The following is a 19,477-nucleotide window of genomic DNA, read 5'->3' on the forward strand; positions in this document are numbered from 1 at the left end:
GCCGGGACGGCCTCTGACGGTCGCATGGATTCCTGGTCTTTGTTTTACACAAGCACGGTAGGCAGGATGGTGTTCACGTGCGACAACTCTTGCAGTTTAATATCCGGTCAGCAAAGCTGCCCGGACCACTCCAGCCTGGAGTCAGGGGACCAGGAGCAAGAAGGGCGTGGCGTGGCGGGGAGGTCTCAAGGGAGGCGCTGGCCCGACGTCCCCGCCCTGTCCCGCCCCGCCCAGCGCTGGCTAGCTTTCCTTCCCAGAGCCTCCGGCGGCAGAGACCGAAAGCCACCGCCACCAGGGGACAGAATCCAGGGAAGGCCCGGAGATGGCGTCGATCCTCCGAAGGTCCTACAAGCCAGCCACTGGGGGCCAACCTGGAACCCTCCACCGAAGACCGCGGGAATCGCCGCTGAGTCAGCAACGCACGCGCGCGCCCGCTGTCGCCCTGGCCCCGCCCCGTCCGCGGCCCCGCCCCGCCCGGTCCGTTTAGCGCCTCGCTTAACCCCTTCAGACACAGGACCTCGGGCTATATTCCCCGAGAGGCCTCCACTCTCTTCGAAGACCGTAGAATCCCCTTGAGTTTTAAATCACTCTCCCCACTGAAGTTCAGTGAGCTGTGCGCTCGAAATTAGGTTTAATTTCCGACCTGGGTCTGCACTTCCCCGACTCTGCCTCAGCTTCTGCACCTTAAAAAGGAGGTGACTCAGACCAAAGAATTGGACTACTCCATCCAGGGGCGGAGGGCCGCCTCCAGGGCTGGGCCTGGCGCAGGTAGCTAAAGATCGTTCCTTTCTCAGGGACCCTGAGACGAGACAGGGGTTCAGAGAGCAGCAGACGGGGCCATCCTCTATGCCCCATGCCCTTCGTTCTCCAAGGCTCCCTCTCGAGAGGGTTTTTAATCTGCTGGTTGGTGAGCCAAGAGTTAAAACAAGGGCATGAAGGCGGGCTTCCGTGACATCACCAGCACTCCGCGTCCGACCTCGGGGACGGGGGCGTGGCTGACATCGCACCGCCCCCTCCCTCTTTATTCCTCAGCTCCTCCCCGCTGTCACCAAGCCAGGGGCACATGATGCAACCCGCCGCGGTTTCAGTGGCCTGATTGGTGGCCGCGCCCGGCGCCAGGCACAGGGATTGGGCAGGGGAGACTGTGACGAAAACTGTACCCTGCCCTGTAAAGAAGGGAGGAGAGAAAGAGAGGGAAAGGGGGGGCCCTCGGAGGGGAGGGGGCTGGGGAGGCGGGGTCCCGGCGCTGTGCTCGCGCCCCTAGCGCGCCAGTCCCGGGGCTGCAGGGAGCGCAGCGCGCGCGGCCCGGGCCCCGGCCACCGGACACCCTACCGGACACGACCCTCCCTGGAGCTTGGACAACTGCCCACCTCGGACATTGCACCGGACACTGCCCCCCACAGGGCTGGACACTACAACGGACACTACTTCCCAGCTCCGGACATTGCTCCCCCCCACCCAGCCTTGGACGCTTTCCCCCTCCCCCTCCGGGGGCCCAGACACCGAGCCCCCCGCAGGCTCAGCAAGCGACCCCTTGCAGCCCAGCGCCAGACACTGACTCCTCCTAGTCCCCCTCTCCCTTCCCCTCCTCCCGCCGCATCATTCCCCCGCTGGGGTCGGAGCCCCGCCAGTTTCTCCGACCCCCTGCAGCTCGGCCCGGCTGCCCGCGCCCCCATCCCCCGGCTGCTCGCCCGGATGCCTCTCCCCGGGGGATTGTGGTGGCTCCTCTGCTGCCGTCGAGGTTTTACTCTTCTGCACCGGGACTACGGGGACGGCGAGCTTAGCGGGGACGGGGACGAGGACGAGGACGAGGAGACCTTTGAGCTGCGGACCCCGAGTCCAGCGGGCGGCGGGAGGGTAAGTCCCTGGGGGGTTGGAGCCTTGTCTCAATCCCTCTCACTACAAGCGGCCGTCACGTCTGATCGTGCTCCAGACTCCAGCCAAACGCCGTGCTCTAGGCAGACGGGGACGTGGGAGAGGTTTTTGCCTGGGGGGCCAAGAGCCCCTAGGAGCTCAAGGAGCAGCCCTACTCGGGATGTGCCTGTGGGCCTCGCGCCGCATGCTGGGCGCTGTCCACCTGCTAGGGGCCCTGAGGCAGGGGAGGCGTCACGCGTGGCCCGACCTGGCTCTGCCTCTCCCTTCCCCGCCGGGCCCGCGTCCCATCCCGTCTCCTTCCGCCTCCGCCAGCGCCGAGGAATGTGGCGAGGCCGGCTGGGCGGCTCGGACGCCTGGGTCCGCTCCGCTCCCAGTTCGTGAGCGCTGAGTGCTGGGGCCAGATGCCGGAGCTCCCGCCGCGGGGACCTGGGAGAGGGGGAGAAGGCATCCTCAGATTGGGGTCCGTGGCAGGGACCCCACGGAGAGGGAGCTGGGGGCCACAACTCTTCGAGGACCCCTCGTCATTACCCTGCCACTCAAGACAGAACTCTCGGCCCTCCCTGGTGAGGCTCCTGGGGAATCCCTGAGGGGATGGTGAGGGACACTTGGCTCCTTGGTTTTGTGGACTCTCCCCGTGGGGAAACTGAGGCTCGATTGGTCTGGAAGACCTCCATACCCTGAGGTCCCCTCCGGATTCCCCTGCACACCGGCAACCAGACTCCCTTGTGCTATGGCTTGGGTCAGGCTCCCATCCCCCGCTCAGGGGTCCCCGGCAGGCCGGGTGGCTCGGTGCCCGGGTGGGGCGGGCTGCGCCGCTGGGGCCGGCGCCAGCACCTGGCGGAGGCGGAGGGCGGATAAATATAGAGGGGGGTGGAGGGAGGGAAGCAGGGGACTGCGATTAGGAGAGTTGGACTAAGAGAGTGGTCAGCACCTGCCCCCGCGGTGCTGTGGCTAAGAACTCCTCTTGGCCCCTCCAGAAAGGTGGGTCTACGTCCCAGGAAGGCATAGGACCCAGGCGTCCCCAAGCTTACAGCCTGGGCTGGGTCAGTTCTGTGAACCACGGCTCTGTGAACCACGCCATTGCCTCCCTCATGCTCCACCTCCACTCCCCTCCCCCGAGCTTGGGGACAGGTGTCCCTGCCCCCCTCCCCCACCTCCCCCTCCTGGCTTTAGCAGTCTGGGCGCAATGGGACGATGGCACAGTTCCTGCCTGACCTGGCTCCTGGACGGGATTTTGGCCTCTCTCAGGCCCCATTCTTCTGTTGAAGTTCCAGGGCAGGAGGTAGAAGGGCAAAATCCTGAACTGTACCTCTCCTGGAGAGCGTGTGCCATTTTTCTGCGTGCTCTTCCAGAGCCCCAGCAAAGGGGGAGGGTCTCTGCTTACCATTAAGTCTCAGGAGTGTCTATGGGAGGACATAAGAAGTTCTTGAAGAAAGCCCTATACTGAAAAAGTTCCACTTCCCTTCATCCAGCCCTGTGCCCACCACCTGCCTGTGTGCCAGCCAATGAAGGGGAAATGAGGAGGAGGGGGTGACTTCCAACAAAAAGGAGTTTCGTCCACCTCTTCCTTTTCAAAGATTGGGAAGCTAAGGCCCAAAGACTGAGAGGATCTGTGAAGGTCCCAAGCCAGTGATTCGAGTTAGTGGTCAGACTGTTACTAGAATCCAGGTCTCCCCACTGGACTCCCTGCACAGTGCTCTTTCCAGCATGTGCCGCCCTGATTTAAATCTTCAAAGGGAAACAGAGACAACGCGGGAGCCTTGACTTCTTAGCTGGGGCTATTCTGTAGAGACTGACAGAAGGGGCTTCCTCTTGGCATCAGCTCTCTCCCTCATGATCACGACCCCGCTCCTTGATCCCTCAATTCCCCGAGCAGCGCTCTCCTGGGGGCAGAAGCCACGGGCATCCCGCGATGACGCCTCTGATCCTGAGGGCTGCTTCCCTGTTTCCCCAGGGCCCCCTGGACGTGACGCTGACTCAGCCGGTGAGGAGTGCGCAGGTCTCAGACAGGTGAGCTCGGCCCCTGCGTCTTAGGGTATGAAGCCCCCCCCAAGCCTGCTCCCGGGACCCCAATCCTCGCAGTCTGCCCTCCCGCAGTTGTGCAATAAGGGAGAGGCCTTACGCCGGACGCTGTGGTTTGGCCGGGGTCCCGGGGGGGCGGTCCGACTGGGGGCGCGGGGAGAAAGGGGGGGTCTGGGCTATTTCTGGTGCGAGGTCAGAACGGCCCAGCGGTTCCCACAGCCTGGGGGAGGGGTGTCCAGACCCGGAGCAGGCTCCCCTCGCGGTCTGGGGAGCCCCGACAGAGGAGCCCCCTGGAGGCGGGGTGCTGGACCGACAGCCTCGCCCAATCCTCCCTCCCCTCTGGCCCAGGCTGCAGAGCTGGGAGGAGACGCGGAGCCTCATCCCGGAGAAGGGGCCGCCCGAGGAGGACCCGGACGTCGTCGTGAAAGGTGTGGACCCACCTCAAGCACTCTGGAAGTCCCAATCCCAACCCTCCAGGCGATAACGTCTTCTCTTGCTCATCCCCTTTTTCTCCCACCCCTCCCCCCAGGTTGGCTGTACGGAGAGCCCCGCGGAGGAGGGGCTCGGCCCTGGTTGCCCCCGCGCCGGGCCTGGTTCGTGCTCACCCGGGACTCCCTAGACCAATTCAGTAGCAGCGGGAAGGGGGCGCGCCGCCTCAGGAGCCTCGTGCTCACCAGCTTGTGCTCGGTGACCGGCCCGGAGCGCCGTCCCAAGGAGACCGGTGAGGATTCGTAGGGGGCTCTTGTACCTCCCTGCTATCTTGTACCTCCCCGTCCGGCTCTGATTGCCCTCCATGGCCTCTCTTTCCCCAGGTCTGTGGTCAGTCACCGTGTCTGGCCGGAAGCACAGCGTCCGGCTCTGCTCCCCGCGCCAGGCAGAGGCGGAACGCTGGGGTCTGGCGCTGCGAGAAGTGATCGCCTCCAAGGCGCCCCTGGAGACCCCTACACAGCTGCTGCTGAGGGACATTCAGGTGTGACAGAGAGGACTTCAAGGAGAAAGAGGAGGGTGGCGGACCCAGAAGCCTCCTGAGTTTGTGGGGAGCCCCTTTTTCCATCCTTGTGACTCCTTCCCTGATTCTAGGAAAGTTGTGGGGACCCGGAAGCCGTGGCCCTTATTTACCGACGGAATCCAATCCTGAGGCACACCAGTGGGGCCTTGTATGCTCCACTCCTGCCCCTGCCCTACGGTGTCAGTGCCCCAGGTGAGTGGTGGCATGGCCCAGTCCTTTGGATAGGGAATCTGAATGCCTCACTTGACAGGGACTTAGAAGTCCAAAGGAGGCCGAGCCTCTCACTTTTCAAAGGGCTGAGAATGGACGCTGGCTGGATTGATACCTAGGTTGGAGGAGAGGGAAGCCAGCACAGGAAAAAATGCCCCCTTTGACCACCTGTCTATGGGTCTCGTTCTGACTACTGGTATTCCTTCATGAGTTTTTACACTCTATTTTTCTTTATGCTCTTTAGACCCCGCATGCTATGTTTTCAACTGCTGGAAAAGCCAGCACTGTGGGGAATGGGCTGGCCTCATCTGGCTATACCTCTTCCCTAAAAGGAATAGTGAGAGTCCGGGTCCTAAAAGTAGAAGATTAAGGGGAGCTGGGAGAAGAACCCTTGTTTCCTGACTCCCAGTCCAGCCTGCTTTCTGGCCCATGGTGGTGGGCTTTCAGTGCCCAGTTGCGGAATCTGGGGTTTGAACCTGTGTCCTTTAGTCAACCTCTGGAGCTCACTAACTCAGAGAACATCCCCAGTGGCTCCCCCTGGGGAGGTGCCTGGGAGGCTCTGTGGGGACCACTGCTTTCCCTTCACTCTTCCTGTCGTTCGTACTCTCCCCTCCTTGCCACCCCCTGTCCCTTTACACTCCCTCTGACCTTTCCCTGGTTCATGCCTTCCTTTCAGGGCCCAGCTCTGTGTCCCCTCTCCAAACCGTCCCTCCGCCCCCACCCTCCCGCAGGTCCGGGCTACGCACCCTTGCGCGAGGAGGCGGTGCGGCTGTTCCTGGCGCTGCAGGCGCTGGAGGGGGCGCGGCGCCCCGGGCCCCTGATGCAGGGTGTGCTCCAAACCTGCCGGGACCTGCCCGCGCTCCGCGACGAGCTCTTCCTGCAGCTGGCTAAGCAGACCTCGGGCCCCGCAGGCCCCCCCGGGCCCCCAGCTACCCAAGACCCTGCGGCCCTTCGGTACTGGCAGCTTCTCACCTGTATGAGCTGCACCTTCCGGCCGGGGGGAGCTGTCCGCGGGCACCTCCTGGGGCATCTGGAGAGGTGAGAGGGGAGGGCTGGGGTAAGGACAAGGCAAGGGAGCTGCAGGCCCGGGAGAGAATGGCAGGCCTTGGCAAACTGAGGGTCGGAGAACTTAGACCCAGAGAGAGGAAGAGACTTGAGGGCTGCTAATATGCTCAGGGTCTTTGTGGGAATTACCAGATCATATCCCACTTTCCGGCAGAAGGATTGCAAAAGGTGCCCCCCTTGAGGCAGAGGAATTGCTAAGGGCTGCTTTTCCTCTGGGCTGAGTCAGTCTAGCCAGCGCTTCTAAGTTGCAGAGCGGAATGGGGCTGGATTTTGGATTTCAGCGCGGAAGATCATGGAGAGACTTTGGCAAGCGGGAGGGCGCGGTTAGGAGAGAGCTGTGGGAGCCTTAGAAAGTAATTGAGCTCCACGCAGTGCTCCAAGAGTAGAGAACCGGTCGCTAGATCCAAGCAACTTAGAGTTGGAAGGGTGGGAATCCGTGAGAGTAAAGAAATGGTACAATAAGAAGGCGAGAGGGATGGGGAGAGGGAAAGCCCTCTGAGCACTAAACCTCGGGTTTTCTCTAACCCAGGACGGAGCAGGCGCTCCCGGACACGGAACTGGCGGAGTACGCGCGCTTCATCAGGAAAGCGCTGGGCCGGACGCGCGGCCGCGAGCTGGTGCCTTCGCTGGCAGAGATTTCGGCGCTGAGCCAACGGCAGGAGCTCTTATGCACCGTGCATTGTCCCGGGGCTGGTGCCTGTCCTGTGGCCATAGACTCCCACACCACGGCGGGCGAGGTATGGCTAGAAAAGACCTCTGAAACCTCAACCCGTCCTCCCAGCTTCCCATGCCCGGCCTTCCTGGTGCCTGGGCCCTAGGTGTGCCCACGTCTAAGATCTATCATTTGCGTAAGGCGTGTGTGTGGCGGGACCGGGAGACCTGAAAGAGTTCGTCAGTTGGCAAGACCCCAGCGTGGTCTGATTTTCCCCTCATGCCTCCTCCCCTCCAGGTTGCTCGAGAGCTGGTGGGACGGCTGGGCTTGGCCCGGAGCCGCAACGCTTTCGCGCTGTATGAGCAGCGAGGAGCCCAGGAGCGAGCCCTGGCCGGGGGTACTCTCGTGGCCGACGTGCTCACCAGGTTTGAGAAGTAAATGTCCAGCCCCAGCCCCGCTCTCCGGTAACCCATCTGCCTCTCAGCTCCGGTCAATCCCTGTGCAAACATTTATCGAGCGCGGGCCACTGGCCCTGCACGGTCACGTTTGCCGATGCACCGAGGGGCCCTGACCGCTGGCGGTTTGCTGTCAGATTTCCAAGAGTCCCAAACATCTGGCCCCGCCCCCAGCATGGCCCCGCCCCCCCACCCCCGCCCGCGGTGGCCGACGCCTTCGAGGGGGTCTCTCTTCTGCCCGGCATCGAGTCCTCCTCTCTTCTGCAGTTTGGCGGTGGAGGAAGCCGGGCTGGACGACTCCCCGGACTCTGGTTGGAGACTGTGTCTGCGTCTTCACGGGCCCCTGCACCCTGAGGGGCTGTCCCCAGACGGTCACGAACTGCCTTTCCTCTTTGAGCAGGTGAGCATCTCCAGCGTTCATTGCCCCCGCAAAAGACACCCCCCGCCCCCAGTCTGGACCCCTCGCTTTCCGGGCCGTCACATTTAACTGTTATGGCAACCTCGCGGGAGGCTTTACTCGAACCCAGACGTCAGACTTTGCACCCCTAGGTGTGCTCGCCGCCACTTCCGCGCTGACACCTGGTGCCTCCTCCTAGGCTCACGCTCTGCTACTGCGCGGCCGGCCGCCCCCGCCCGACGACACTCTGCGCGCCCTGGCGGCGCTGCGTCTGCAGAGCCTGCACCGAGACTTCTCCCCGAGGGCGCCCCTGCCGCGCCTGGACCGCCTGTTGCCGCCCTCCGCCCCGCCGCGGGACGACCCTCCCCGCCCCGTCCCTCGGCCTCCACCCTCCGCTGCCCTGCTGGCCGGGGCGATCTGGAGCCCGGGCCTGGCCAAGAGGCGGGCGGAGCGGACCCGACGCGGCGGCGGGGCGGGCGGCCCGGCGGGAAGCGCGGCCCGCGAGGGAGGAGGTGGCGCGGGCACGGCGGCTGCTGTGCTGGGCGGCTGGAAGCGGCTACGGGGCATGGGCCGAGCTGAGGCCATGGCTGCCTACCTGGCCCTGGCGGCGCAGTGTCCAGGGTTCGGCGCTGCTCGGTATGACGTTCTGGAGCTGAGCACGGTGAGGGGGAGAAGGGAGAGGGGACTCTGGCGGCCCAAGCCCTACACCTCTGCCCCAGAGCCACAGGCCCCACTGTGGGTCATCTCACTCCCCACACCCAGCACAGCTGACCCTCTCAACCCCAGGAGTCACTGGCCCTTGGGCTCTCCCCTCTCCAGAGGCATCAGCCCTTCCACACATGCCGTGTGAATCACAGAGGGGACTGGGACACTCCTGCTCACAGCTGTCTCCCCACACCAAAAATAATGTGGCGGGGTCCCCTATGTCCACCCTGACTCTACCCATCTCTCCCTAGGAGCCTGGTGGGGGCACTCCACAGAAGCTATGCCTGGGCTTGGGAGCCAAGGCCATGTCCTTCTCCCGGCCGGGTGAGACAGAGCCCATCCACAGTGTCAGCTATGGCCACGTGGCCGCCTGCCAGCTAATGGGCCCCCACACCCTGGCACTGAGGGTGGGAGAGAGCCAGCTCGTCCTGCAGAGTCCCCAGGTGAGTGGGAAGAGGGTGTGGAAGGAGGAAGGAAGGGAAAGGATGTTAAGAAACATTTTATTAATGCTGAGCCAGGTACAGGTCTAGTCACTGGGGATCCAGCAGTGATCAAAGATAAGCTCAAGGCGCTTACGTTAGGGCAGGAGGTCAGACACTAAATAAGGAATCAGAAACTATCTAAGACAGTAATAGATGCTACCAAGGGAAGGGTGGTGTGACATGAAGTGACTGGAAGGGGTCATAGCATTAGGTAGGACAGTCAGGAAGGGATATTGGAAGTGACATTTAGGCTAGCCACAGGAAGATCTGGGGAAACGGCATCCCAGGTAGAGGATATCACGGGTGGAAAGGCTCTGAGAGGACAACCGCATTTAGAGAAGCAGAAAGACACAAGTGTGACTGGCACCTAATGAGTGAGGAAGAGCGTGGTGGTGAGGAGGGAAAGGTTGCGGGGAGGGGGCAGTTCTCAGAAGGCCTGGTGAGGAGCCTGGGCAAAGGATGAGACAAAGGAGAATGCAGTGACCCCTATCGCCCTTTGACCTCTGCCCTCTCTTAGGTGGAAGAGATCATGCAGCTGGTGAATGCCTACTTGCCCAATCCCTCCCCTGAGAGGCCTTGCAGCAGCCCTTCTCCTCCATGCCAAGACCTGCCAGACACCTCCCCTCCCAGCCAGCACCCGGGCCTGGACGAGCCCCAGGGACAGTCTGGCTGTTTGGGGCAGCTGCAGGACTGAGCTTGCCAAGAGGTCACGACCTCCCTTCTGCCTCCAGCCTGGACCTGGACTGCTCTGAGATTTGAGGGAACCATGGACCCTTTTGGCCCTGCAGGGACAGGGCACACCCCACACCCAAGGGCTGTAATGGGTGCCGATGATTTTCTAGTTTGTTTCTTAATTTATTTGTAGAAGAGAAGCGGAAAAAAAATCCTTATTTACACAAACCCTTCCTGTGGGAGTGTTGTCGGTGGGACCAGTTAGAGCCCCATAGCTCAGCGCTCCACCCCTGGGGACGCCCACACTCTGAGCTTTTACCAGCACTGAGGGGAGTCTGGACACCACAGAGCTCCACCCTCCTTGACCTTCTGGATTTAACCTCCTCCTAGCCAGCAGGCTGCCACAGGGTGCTGGGTGGGGCAGGCAACAGGGCAGTTTGGGAAGCTGGCAATTACTCACACTCACTTCTCCATTGAGCAGCACAGGGGTGGCCTCCTGGCGTCCCTGAGGCCCGAAGGCAGTGAGTCATCAAGACTGGCACTACCCAGTTCCTACCCTGGTGTCCAGCATCTGGGCCTTTGTTGGGTCCATGTCGGTGTGCCTACTGCTTTGGGTTTGGAATGGAGAGAAGCTTGGGATGGGATCAGACCCAAGAGCTTCTCTGGCACAGATAAACGCCTTATCAGGATAGGCTCAGCCCTACTCCTGAGTTCTGTTCCTGCTTTATCAAGCTAGGTTGAATTGGGTTGTGTTCCTAGGGATCTGATAGCCTTGGGCGCTGGGAATCCAGAGTCCCAGGTTTCCTGACCTGCTCAGTATGCTGCAGGCCCTCCTTCACTAGCCCACACAGCCTACTCCCTGAGTGGAAGAGTCTGGGGCAGTGATCCACCCCGGGGCCAGAAGCTCAGGCACTGAGGACAGGGCAGACCTCTCAGTAACCCTCAGGGCTGACTCAGGTAGAGTGGCCTGGTTCTAGGCAAGGTATGCCAATGGAAACAGTGACCACACTGACACCCGGATTAGTGGTAAGAAGCTACAGCAGGTAAAGGACACATGCCTGGGAACTGGGAGGGAACATGGGTCACCCCCACCCCATATTCTGACTATATGCACAACAAAGCTTTATCACTTTATTAGAGATACCAAGCATATTAAGGGTCAGGGCAGAGAAGGGAGGAAAGAGGACCAGTGCCTGGGATGGAGATGATTCTACAAAGGTTTTTTGGTGAGAAGAATCCATGTCACAGGGACCAGGCATTATGGGGACTGTGCTTACTGTCCAGGGGAAGTGGTGGCAAGGAATTCACTGCTCCTGAGTGCCCCAGGAGATGTAGTCTGGCCGCGTGGCTGCATGGTACTCGTCGATGAGTTCCTGCACCACCTCCCTGGACGTGTCCAGCTCGTCGAAGTTCTCCTTGAAGATGTCCTCCTTGCGGAACTGCTCCAGGAAGGCCTCCCGTTTCCGCAGCTTGTCATACTGCTGGCAGGAACTTTCAAAGAGCTGAAAGAGATAGAAATCTCCAGGATGGGAACCCGTGCAAGATAAGGGGCTGGAATGGAATGGGGCATAATGATAAGAATGGCTAGTGGAACAGACTGGTCAGTGAAGCCCAGGAGATTAGGCTCACCGAGGAGATGCTGGTGTGGTTGGCCATCATGAGCCCACTGACCCGGTGGGCTGAAGGCAGGTAGGGAGACTTCCTTGACAGGGCCACCTGGATGCTGGCAGGGCCCCAGGGGATGAAGTTGGCCAGCTTCCGTTCCCGGATCCTCTGCAGACTCTTGTGGACCTGAGGGGAGGGGTGCAAGCAGCAGTGGTGGTGGTAGCCTCTCCTCTACCCCTGCGGGGCCCGGGGGTGGCACGAAGGGGCCTCACCTACCTGGGTGGGGTCCACCTCCCCCTGGATGATGTTGAGGATGGCGATGTAGCAGTGGTTGGTCTGGCGATCCCGGCCCGTGGACACCATCACGTTCTTGGGCTGCAGCAGTCGCCTCATGACATCCAGGACCGTGGTCTTCCGCACGCTGGCCACCTGAGGGGACAGTGGGCCACAGGGCCCGGGCCCGCACTCAGGCCACCGTCCAATGCCTCAGCCCTGTCCGACTTGAGCTAGTGTGGTTTCTTGGGGAAGGGTCTCAAGATCCAGGTCTATACTGAGCCTCTGCTGTGGGACTGAGTCCTCCTTAGCTCGGCAAGGTCATGGCCCTGTGTGGGAGCGTCTGCAGACCCCACAGAGCCTGGGCCCTGCGGGGAGGGAGCCAGAGGCACAGGGGAGAGGAGAGCGGGTCAGCGTGGAGTTGGACGGTCTATGCCCGTCCTGGAGCACCGAGCTTCTGGGGGCCGCAAGGGGCAGCTCCTGGGGCAGCAGGGGGACAGAAAGGCGAGGGCAGGGCCTGCCGCGACCGATCCTACCGACTGGTCCGTGGTGAGCGGGGTGTAGCCCGTCATGAGGAAGTGGAGTCGAGGAGTGGGAATGAGCGAGGCGATGAGGCCGATGAGGTCGTTGTTCATGTAGCCGGGGTAGCGCAGGGTGGTGGTGCTGGCTGACATGATGGTGGACACCTGGGGACAGGAGTGCGTGGCGTGGGCCTTGGCCCCATGGAGGGATGGGGGTTCCCTTCCCAAGGCGGACCCCAGCAAGGAGGGGTTCCGGCCCAGAGAGTTCGGGAGTGGGGGCTCACCAGCTGGTTGATCTGGGAGAAGGACGGGTTCTGGATGTGCAGGCGGTCTGTGGCGATCCGGTTCAGGGCTGTGTTGTCCAACACCACCTGGGGGGGACAGAAGAGGGTCACGGCACCTTTTTGAGGAGAAAGGGCAGAGAGATAAGTTATTAGCTTAGCGGGGTGCCTGGGTGGCTCAGTGGGTTAAGCCTCTGCCTTCAGCTCAGGTCATGATCTCAGGGTCCTGGGATCGAGCCCCACATCAGGCTCTCTGCTCAGCGGGGAGCCTGCTTCTCCCTTCTCTCTCTGCCTGCCTCTCTGCCTACTTGTGATCTCTCTCTGTCAAATAAATAAATAAAATCTTTAAAAAAAAGTTATTAGCTTAGCCCCCTCTAAACTCCAAAACCAGGGTGTAGGTGTGTTAACATAAAAAAGGAAACTACTGTCTCAGGGGCATCACCAGACACTTTTCTCTCATCCAGTAAACAAATGTGATTATCCCCACGTGCCATGCACGTGCCTATCTCTGTAGATACCATGGGGGATGAAACAGGCATGGTCTGTCCCCCTCACAGAAAAGTATGGTTACAGCCTGAAATATGCACAAAGGAATTTGACCTTGAATGGGTGGTCAGGGGAAGTCTGACTCTCAAAGTGACCCTTGGGCTGAGAATTTAAGCATGAGTAGGCATTAAACAGGCTAAATGGGGACATATATCAGGCAGTATACATGTTCCTCAGAGTCCTGCTGCCTAAAGGGACTATAACCAACTTGGAGTCAACTCATTTCATAATTTGGGCCACTGGGAATGGCTTTGTTGGTCCTCTGTTCTCTAGGCAAACACTTGGGAAGGGCAGGGTGTCTATGTCTCACAGGTTTGAGGAGGTGGACCAGAGCCCCCTACTCTCTTTTCCAGTGCTCACCACACAATCTGCATTCTGGGTCAACCTCTTGAGTGTGAGCAGTGAGTTGTAGGGCTGGACCACCACATCGCTCATCTCATCTTGGTTGGGAAACACTGAATACGTTTGCACCAGCTTCTTGGGGTACCTGGGGGTGAAGAGGAAAAGGGGAATGTGACACAGTGAACTGGAAGGACTCCCATCACTGCCCATCTTGGTCTTCTCTAGACCTTACATGACCATTCCTTTCCAAGTGCCACCAAGCCCTTGGTACAAAAGGGGGGCAAGGACAGAACTGAGTGGTCAGAGCCCAGGAGCCAAAAAGAATAAACCTAAAGCATCAAACCCTTAAGGTCCCTCTTCTCCCTAGGCAAACCCCATCCTGAGAGTTCTTGCTTCCAAGACGTTCCCTGGATGGCCAGGCTCCGTTCCTACCAATGACTCAAAATGACAGTGCCAGACCTTCCAGTCCAAGAGAAAAAAAAAATCAATAAAAAGCAAAGACCCTACCCACGGAACCAGGGCTAATGCCCTCTCCCCCAACACAGGCTTACCTATCATTCAGTCGTTCAAGAAGGTAGGATCCCAGGCCAGAACCCGTCCCCCCAGCAATGGAGTGACACAGCACAAAGCCCTGCATGGGGAGGGATGGAGAGGCAGTCTCCAGGGATGTGGGGCAGAGGCTCCAGGCTTGTCTCATTCCCCACTCCCAACACACTCATGTCTCAAGGCTTCTTCTGTGTCTATCCAGGCTGACACTCCTTGGGAAGGAAAACTCATGCTTAAGGAGCTGATGCCATCCAGATGAGGATCTCCTTGAGGACAAGTACTGTACCTTATTTACCTCGATACCTCACATAGGATACTCAAAAGGTTAGTTTTTAATAGAATTGCCCCCATCACACCACGTGTTCAGGAACATCCTGACCTTTCCCAGCACTTTTCAGTCTTGTTTTCCATTCAGCGGGGGTGGAGCCTCACCTCTAAGCTGTCACTTCCATCTGCTTCTCGGTCTATGATGTCAAAAATGTCTTCATGGATTTTCTCACCCTGTAGAGAAAGAATAAGAGGGAGGGTGAGGATGAGGGTTCTGGGGAGTATCTCTTTTCAGCACCAAGAACTCTACCCTGAGACACCACTGCCACCCTCAAGCAGAGTCTCCGCCACGACCCTCAACCCCAAAAAAGCTACTTTGCAAACGATTTGCAATCTGCCTAAACCTCTCCCTGGCTATCCCTCTTGTCAGGTTATTCCGTTGTCTCTAATTTATTGTCAGTCTAGCCTAGTCAAATCCCCAGGATGCCTGAGCCTGCCTTGCCCTGGGGAGGGAACATCAGGGGTTTTGGGGATGGTCACTCGGATACCTGCGAGAATCCACTGGCCCAGTTGTTGCCAGCTCCTCCTCCATGCTCCGACAGGTAGATGTTCTCTGGGTTGTAGAGCTTCGCATAGGGGGAGTTGAGGATGGAGTGGATCACCCGGGGCTCCAAGTCCAGCAGCACCGCCCTGGGGATGTAGTGCTCATCGTCTGCCTGCCAAGGGGCATCCAGCAAGGGGGCACAATCAGCTAAGGCCCAGCCCTCCATCCTCCCAGCTCTGGCTCCTGCCTGCCCTCCCTCCTCAAGCCTCCCGCCCTGGTTCCTCTACCCAGCGGGTCTCCCGGTACCAGGCCCCTGCCCTTCCCTCAGAACCCCTGGCCAAGTCGCTGGGGGCACCTGGTAGAAAAAGACGTCCTTGCGGTCAGTGCCCTCGGTGGCGAACTCCTCCACGATGCCCTCGGGGCTGATACCATGCTCCGCGCACAGCTGTTTCCAGAACTCGAACCCAACTGGGGGATGGGGAGAGATGCCTGGGTCTCTAGTCGTAAGGCCTCAGGCGCCCAGAGTCAGGCTCAGAGGCTGTCACACTCAGAGGCTGCACCCAAGACACCTGGTCTGGGAGCTGTCACAGCCCAGGTGCGGCTCTCCAGCTGGGCGTGTTTGTCATGCGCAATAGGGCAGGCGGTTCATGGCAGGGAAAGGGGGACTGGAGGATGCCAAGCACTGGGAAGGACCCAAAGGGGCAAAACCGGAAACTGGAGGGTCCCGGCGCTCGCTCGCTCACTCTGGTTGCCGCACTGGCCTAGCTGCAAGGTGATGATCTCCCGGGGCATCGCTCTTCAGACGTGGGCGCGCCAGCCCTGCCCCGCGGGAGTCACGGCGGAGACGAACGCCTGGCAGCCGGGCTCGCGGGACGTACGGAGCGCTCGCTCGCTTCGCCTTTTGACGTGACTGCTCGGTCTGCGCGTGTGCAGTGCAGGCCTCCCCGCTGCCGCCGGGCAGGGGAGCCCCACCTGGACATCATTTCCCCCACAGCACTTACAGCTGGAATTCGGCACAGGCGCAGTGTGAGGCCACGCCCCCTTCTGCTCGCCCACCCCAGCTCCGCGCCTGCGCGGTGAGACTCGCTGGGGCAGCCGGGGGCAGAGACCCGGGTGTGGGGGCGGGGAGGGGCGGTCCAGGACGACCCCCGTCAGCTGGGCGTTGCGGGTGGGTGAGTCGGCTGGTGGCTCTTTTGGACAGAGGGGCTGGATTCAATCCAGTCTTTTTTCAATGTCTATTTTTAAGTTAAATATACCTAACACAAAATTTATTTTACTCATTTTCAAGTGTACAGTTCTGTGGCATAACGACTGTTCTGCCACCGTCACTGTCATTTATTCCCAGAACTTTGTCACCCTCCCAAACTGAAATTCTGTACCATTAAATAGTAACTTTCCATCCTCATTGCCATCAACAACCTACTTTCTGTCTCTGTGATTTTTTTTTTAAGATTTTATTTATTTATTTGACAGAGAGAGATTACAAGTAGGCAGAGAGGCAGGTAGAGAGAGAAGGAGGAGGAAGCAGGCTCCCTGCTGAGCAGAGAGCCCGATGCGGGCCTCGATCCCAGGACCCCGAGATCATGACCTGAGCCGAAGGCAGCGGCTTAACCCACTGAGCCACCCAGGCGCCCTGTCTCTGTGATTTTGACCAGGCATCTTTTATAAGTGGTATTATATAATATTTGCCATTTCGTATCTAGCTTATTTCACTTAGCATAATGTTCTCGGGGTAACTTCGCGTTGTAGCAGTGGCAGAATTTCATTCCTTTTTAGGGATGTATAATATTTCATCGCATGTATATACCACATTTTGTGTTTATCCATTTATCTGTAGATGAATGTAGAAGCCCCAGGGTTGCTTCCACCTATTGGCTATTGTGAATAACTCTGCCATGAACATGGTTGTGCAAATAAGTTTGAGTCCCTGCTTTCAGTTGTTCATTATTCTGAGAAGACACCCAAGAGCAGAATTGCTGGATGATATGGTAATTGTATGTTCAAGTTTTTGAGGAATTGCTGCACCATTTTCTATAGTGGCAGCACTATTTTGCATTCCCACCGGCAGTGCATAAGGTTCTAATTTCTCCACATCCTCACCAACACTTGTTACTTTCTATTTTTTTGTTTTGTTTTGCTTTATAATAGCTATCTTAACGAGTGTGAAGTGGTATCTCATTGTGGTTTTATTTTTTTTTATTCTCTTAAAGATTATTTTATGTGAGAGAGAGAGAGAGCGAGACAGGGAGGAGCACAGAGCAAGGGAGAGAGAGAATCTCAAGCAGACTCCCTAATGAGTGCAGAGCCCAAAATAGGGCTGGATCCCATGGCCCTGAGATCAAGACCTCAGCCGAAATCAAGAGCTGAACGCTAAACCAACTGAGCCATCCAGGTGCCCCTCTGTTTTATTTTAAGTTACAGATAAGTTTTGGAAGGCCTGTGTGGCTCAGTCCATTAAACGTCTGCCTTTGGCTCAGGTCATGATCCCAGCATCCTGGGATTGAGCCCTGCATGAGACTCCTTGCTCAGCAGGGAGGCTGCTTCTCCCTCAGTCTGCTGCTCCCCCTGCTTATGTGCTCTCTCTGTCTCCAACAAATAAATAAATAAAATATTAAAGTTTAAAACATACAAGCATGATTTTATATTTTTATTGTATACTTTTTCGTTTTAAAATTGTATGTAAATGCTATCAGAGTATACTAGCCTTTTTTGGTAACTTGCTTTTTTCACCCTATGTTAGATTTTTGTGATTCAGCAATGTTGATACATGTAGATTTTTTTTCATCGTTTTTAACTGCTTTATAGTATTTCATTGGATGAATGAAATGGCTTTCCCACACAGGGGTGATTAGATTGATTCTACATATCCCCTGTTAACATAGAATGAATACATGTTCACTTCTGAACATGAAGGAGACTATCTCTACCACTGGCATATGCATCTTCTTTAGAAGGCTTTACACATTTTCACATATTTTTTCCTAGATGGATGTACCAGTTTACACTCTTACCAGCGAAGGAGTTTCCATTTCCTTATACCTGCATCCACATTTGGGTTATCAGATCTTAATTTTTGTCCATCCCATGGCTTCTCAGTGGGACCTCATGACTGTAATTTCCACACAATCTGGTCACAAGGGAGGTTGGTTTGATTTGTTATGGTTGTTAGACCTTTCAGAATTGCCTATTCATGTCCTTTGCCCATTTTTCTATTGGGCTTTTTTTTTTTTAAAAAGACATAATAAGATACTCTACTTTTTTTTTTTCTTGGTTGTATGCGTCACAGATATGGCTTGTCTTTTTTTTTTTTAAGATTTTATTTATTTGACATGGAGAAAGATAGCAAGAGAGAGAGCACAAGCAGGGGGAGCAGCAGGCAGAGGGAGAGGGAGAAGCAAGCTCCCCACCAACCAAGCAGTCTGATATGGGGCTTGATCCCAGGACCCCAGGGTCATGACCCAAGCCAAAAGCAGACAATTAGCCAACTGAGGCACCTAGGTGCCCCTAGGGCTTGTCTTTATATTTTGCATCTGGTGTCTTTTGGGATAGAGAAGATTTTAATGTAGACAGTTATTCTACTATTCCTTTCTGCTTGGTGCGTTTTATACCTTGTTAAAGAAATCTTCCCCTTTCCTAGTATCATAAATCTGTCCTTTTATGTTTTCTTCCAAATGCCCCATAGTAGTTTTGTTTCTTCCTTGTGTTGTGTACTGACTTGTGATTTCAAATCCATGTTTTTGAAAACTTGCTCTGGACAAAGTTGTTTGTGGTTTGAACTTGTTTTCGTGAAATTGTTTTGAAGCTGGATATTAGCGCTTTCTTTTTTTTTTTTTAAGATTTTTTATTTCTTCATGTAACAGAGAGAGAGAGATCACAAATAGGTAGCAAGGCAGGCAGAGAGAGAGGGGGAAGCAGACTCACTGCTGTACAGAGAGCCCAATGTGAGGCTCGATCCGAGGACCCTGAGATCATGACCTGAGCTAAAGGCAGAGGATTAACCCCCTGAGCCACCCAGGCGCCCCTATTAGCACTTTCTTATCGAACTCTAGACACCATAGTAACGGGCAGCCCATAGTAATGGGCAGTCCACCACATGGTCATTTAAACTTTAAAAACCAAGAGATATGGCCAGCCATTCAGAAGTGTTTGGTCTAGACAAGGCTACTCTTTGCTGATGTAAATAGTTCTATGGAGATCGTGAGATACTTACTCCTGTGTGACCAGGCTATCTTGGTCAGCAGTGGTGTTAAACCACACGGCGGTCTCAGGAAGAGAAGGGACATCTGCTTCTGCCTTAGTGAGGCTATCCTTCCTAGGCAGTGGTGGTACAAGCTGTGTGGCAGACCCTGCAGTAACAGTCTTTAGAGCAGCCACTTTGCCTGCCAACACTGGCACCGTCTCCCGCTAGCTACGTGCCCCAGCAACGAGGGACCTAAGCAGGCAGCTGATATCCAGCTTTTAGTTGGAAGGACTGACACTACCCAGAACCAACTCGTAGAAAGGTATACCCCAATTAATATTGGTCTTTATTGCTTTCATATCCCCTTTGCCTGGAAAAATAATGTAACTAATCCATCATTGGTTTGGAATATGTTATTTCTTTATTGGTGTATTAAGAGACAATATCCTGTATGCTTGGCTTGTGAAATATTATTACTATAAGTTATAATTATTACAGTGGACCTGTGTTAAATAAATTATTGGCAAAGACAAACTTAGTCTCTGAGCATAATTTGTCCTGAACAAAACACCCTGTAGGTCTTTAGCTCATCTGGAACTTATTTAGAGGCCTGCTGTAAGATAGGGATCCACTTTATCTTTTCCATATGGATGGCCAGTGGTCTCCAAGCCAATTGCTGAAGAGTGGGTGCAGCGCCCCTCACCCCCAGAACTTTCTAAGTCCCCACTCTGGTGCGGGGCTGGCTTCTGGCTGTTCTTCTGCTCCACTGGGCTGTCCGTCTGTCCTTGTCTGGCAGGCTCTCTCTGGGAGCTGCTGCAGAGGCGCTGG

At 56.9% G+C, this 19,477-nt stretch overlaps 2 protein-coding genes across 6 annotated transcripts; one reads left to right on the forward strand and one right to left on the reverse strand.

The window, feature by feature from the left end:
* The first annotated feature begins 1,286 nt into the window (after positions 1-1,286).
* On the forward strand, positions 1,287-9,998 carry PLEKHH3 (pleckstrin homology, MyTH4 and FERM domain containing H3). 5 transcript variants are annotated; one of them, XM_044247873.1, is made up of 13 exons: positions 1,287-1,857; positions 3,830-3,885; positions 4,246-4,325; positions 4,427-4,618; positions 4,710-4,867; positions 4,978-5,098; positions 5,848-6,154; positions 6,711-6,918; positions 7,131-7,267; positions 7,556-7,688; positions 7,885-8,346; positions 8,642-8,833; positions 9,390-9,998. In XM_044247873.1, exons 1-13 carry the CDS (start codon positions 1,696-1,698, stop codon positions 9,564-9,566), a joined length of 2,385 nt encoding a protein of 794 aa, XP_044103808.1. In that variant the 5' UTR covers positions 1,287-1,695; the 3' UTR covers positions 9,567-9,998. The 5 variants fall into 5 exon arrangements, 3 of the variants coding, with proteins under 3 accessions (XP_044103808.1, XP_044103809.1, XP_044103810.1); XM_044247874.1 differs by having other exon boundaries at positions 7,131-7,258; XR_006384520.1 differs by having other exon boundaries at positions 1,633-1,857; positions 7,885-8,321; positions 9,390-9,476.
* A 663-nt stretch (positions 9,999-10,661) lies between these two features.
* LOC122906183 (tubulin gamma-2 chain) lies at positions 10,662-15,440 on the reverse strand. The gene is made up of 11 exons (XM_044247876.1): positions 15,213-15,440; positions 14,825-14,937; positions 14,474-14,641; positions 14,091-14,159; positions 13,664-13,743; positions 13,131-13,257; positions 12,228-12,314; positions 11,959-12,108; positions 11,426-11,578; positions 11,174-11,335; positions 10,662-11,046 (listed from the first exon to the last, which is right to left on the reverse strand). Exons 1-11 carry the CDS (start codon positions 15,259-15,261, stop codon positions 10,849-10,851), a joined length of 1,356 nt encoding a protein of 451 aa, XP_044103811.1. The 5' UTR covers positions 15,262-15,440; the 3' UTR covers positions 10,662-10,848.
* Positions 15,441-19,477: the final 4,037 nt, after the last annotated feature.

Source organism: Neovison vison, chromosome 5, assembly GCF_020171115.1.
Source record: "Neovison vison isolate M4711 chromosome 5, ASM_NN_V1, whole genome shotgun sequence".
Classification (NCBI taxonomy): domain Eukaryota; kingdom Metazoa; phylum Chordata; class Mammalia; order Carnivora; family Mustelidae; genus Neogale; species Neogale vison.

Bases quoted from the DNA above. Each gene is read 5' to 3' on its own strand.
- PLEKHH3 (XM_044247873.1), top strand. From the start codon at position 1,696: ATGCCTCTCCCCGGGGGATTGTGGTGGCTCCTCTGCTGCCGTCGAGGT. The intron at 4,868-4,977 runs GTGTGACAGAGA...CCCTGATTCTAG, and splicing joins TGCTGCTGAGGGACATTCAG to GAAAGTTGTGGGGACCCGGA. The intron at 7,268-7,555 runs GTAAATGTCCAG...TCTCTTCTGCAG, and splicing joins GTGCTCACCAGGTTTGAGAA to TTTGGCGGTGGAGGAAGCCG.
- LOC122906183 (XM_044247876.1), bottom strand. From the start codon at position 15,261: ATGCCCCGGGAGATCATCACCTTGCAGCTAGGCCAGTGCGGCAACCAG. The intron at 14,642-14,824 runs GTGCCCCCAGCG...GCCCCTTGGCAG, and splicing joins AGGACGTCTTTTTCTACCAG to GCAGACGATGAGCACTACAT. The intron at 11,336-11,425 runs GTAGGTGAGGCC...CCCTCCCCTCAG, and splicing joins GGGAGGTGGACCCCACCCAG to GTCCACAAGAGTCTGCAGAG.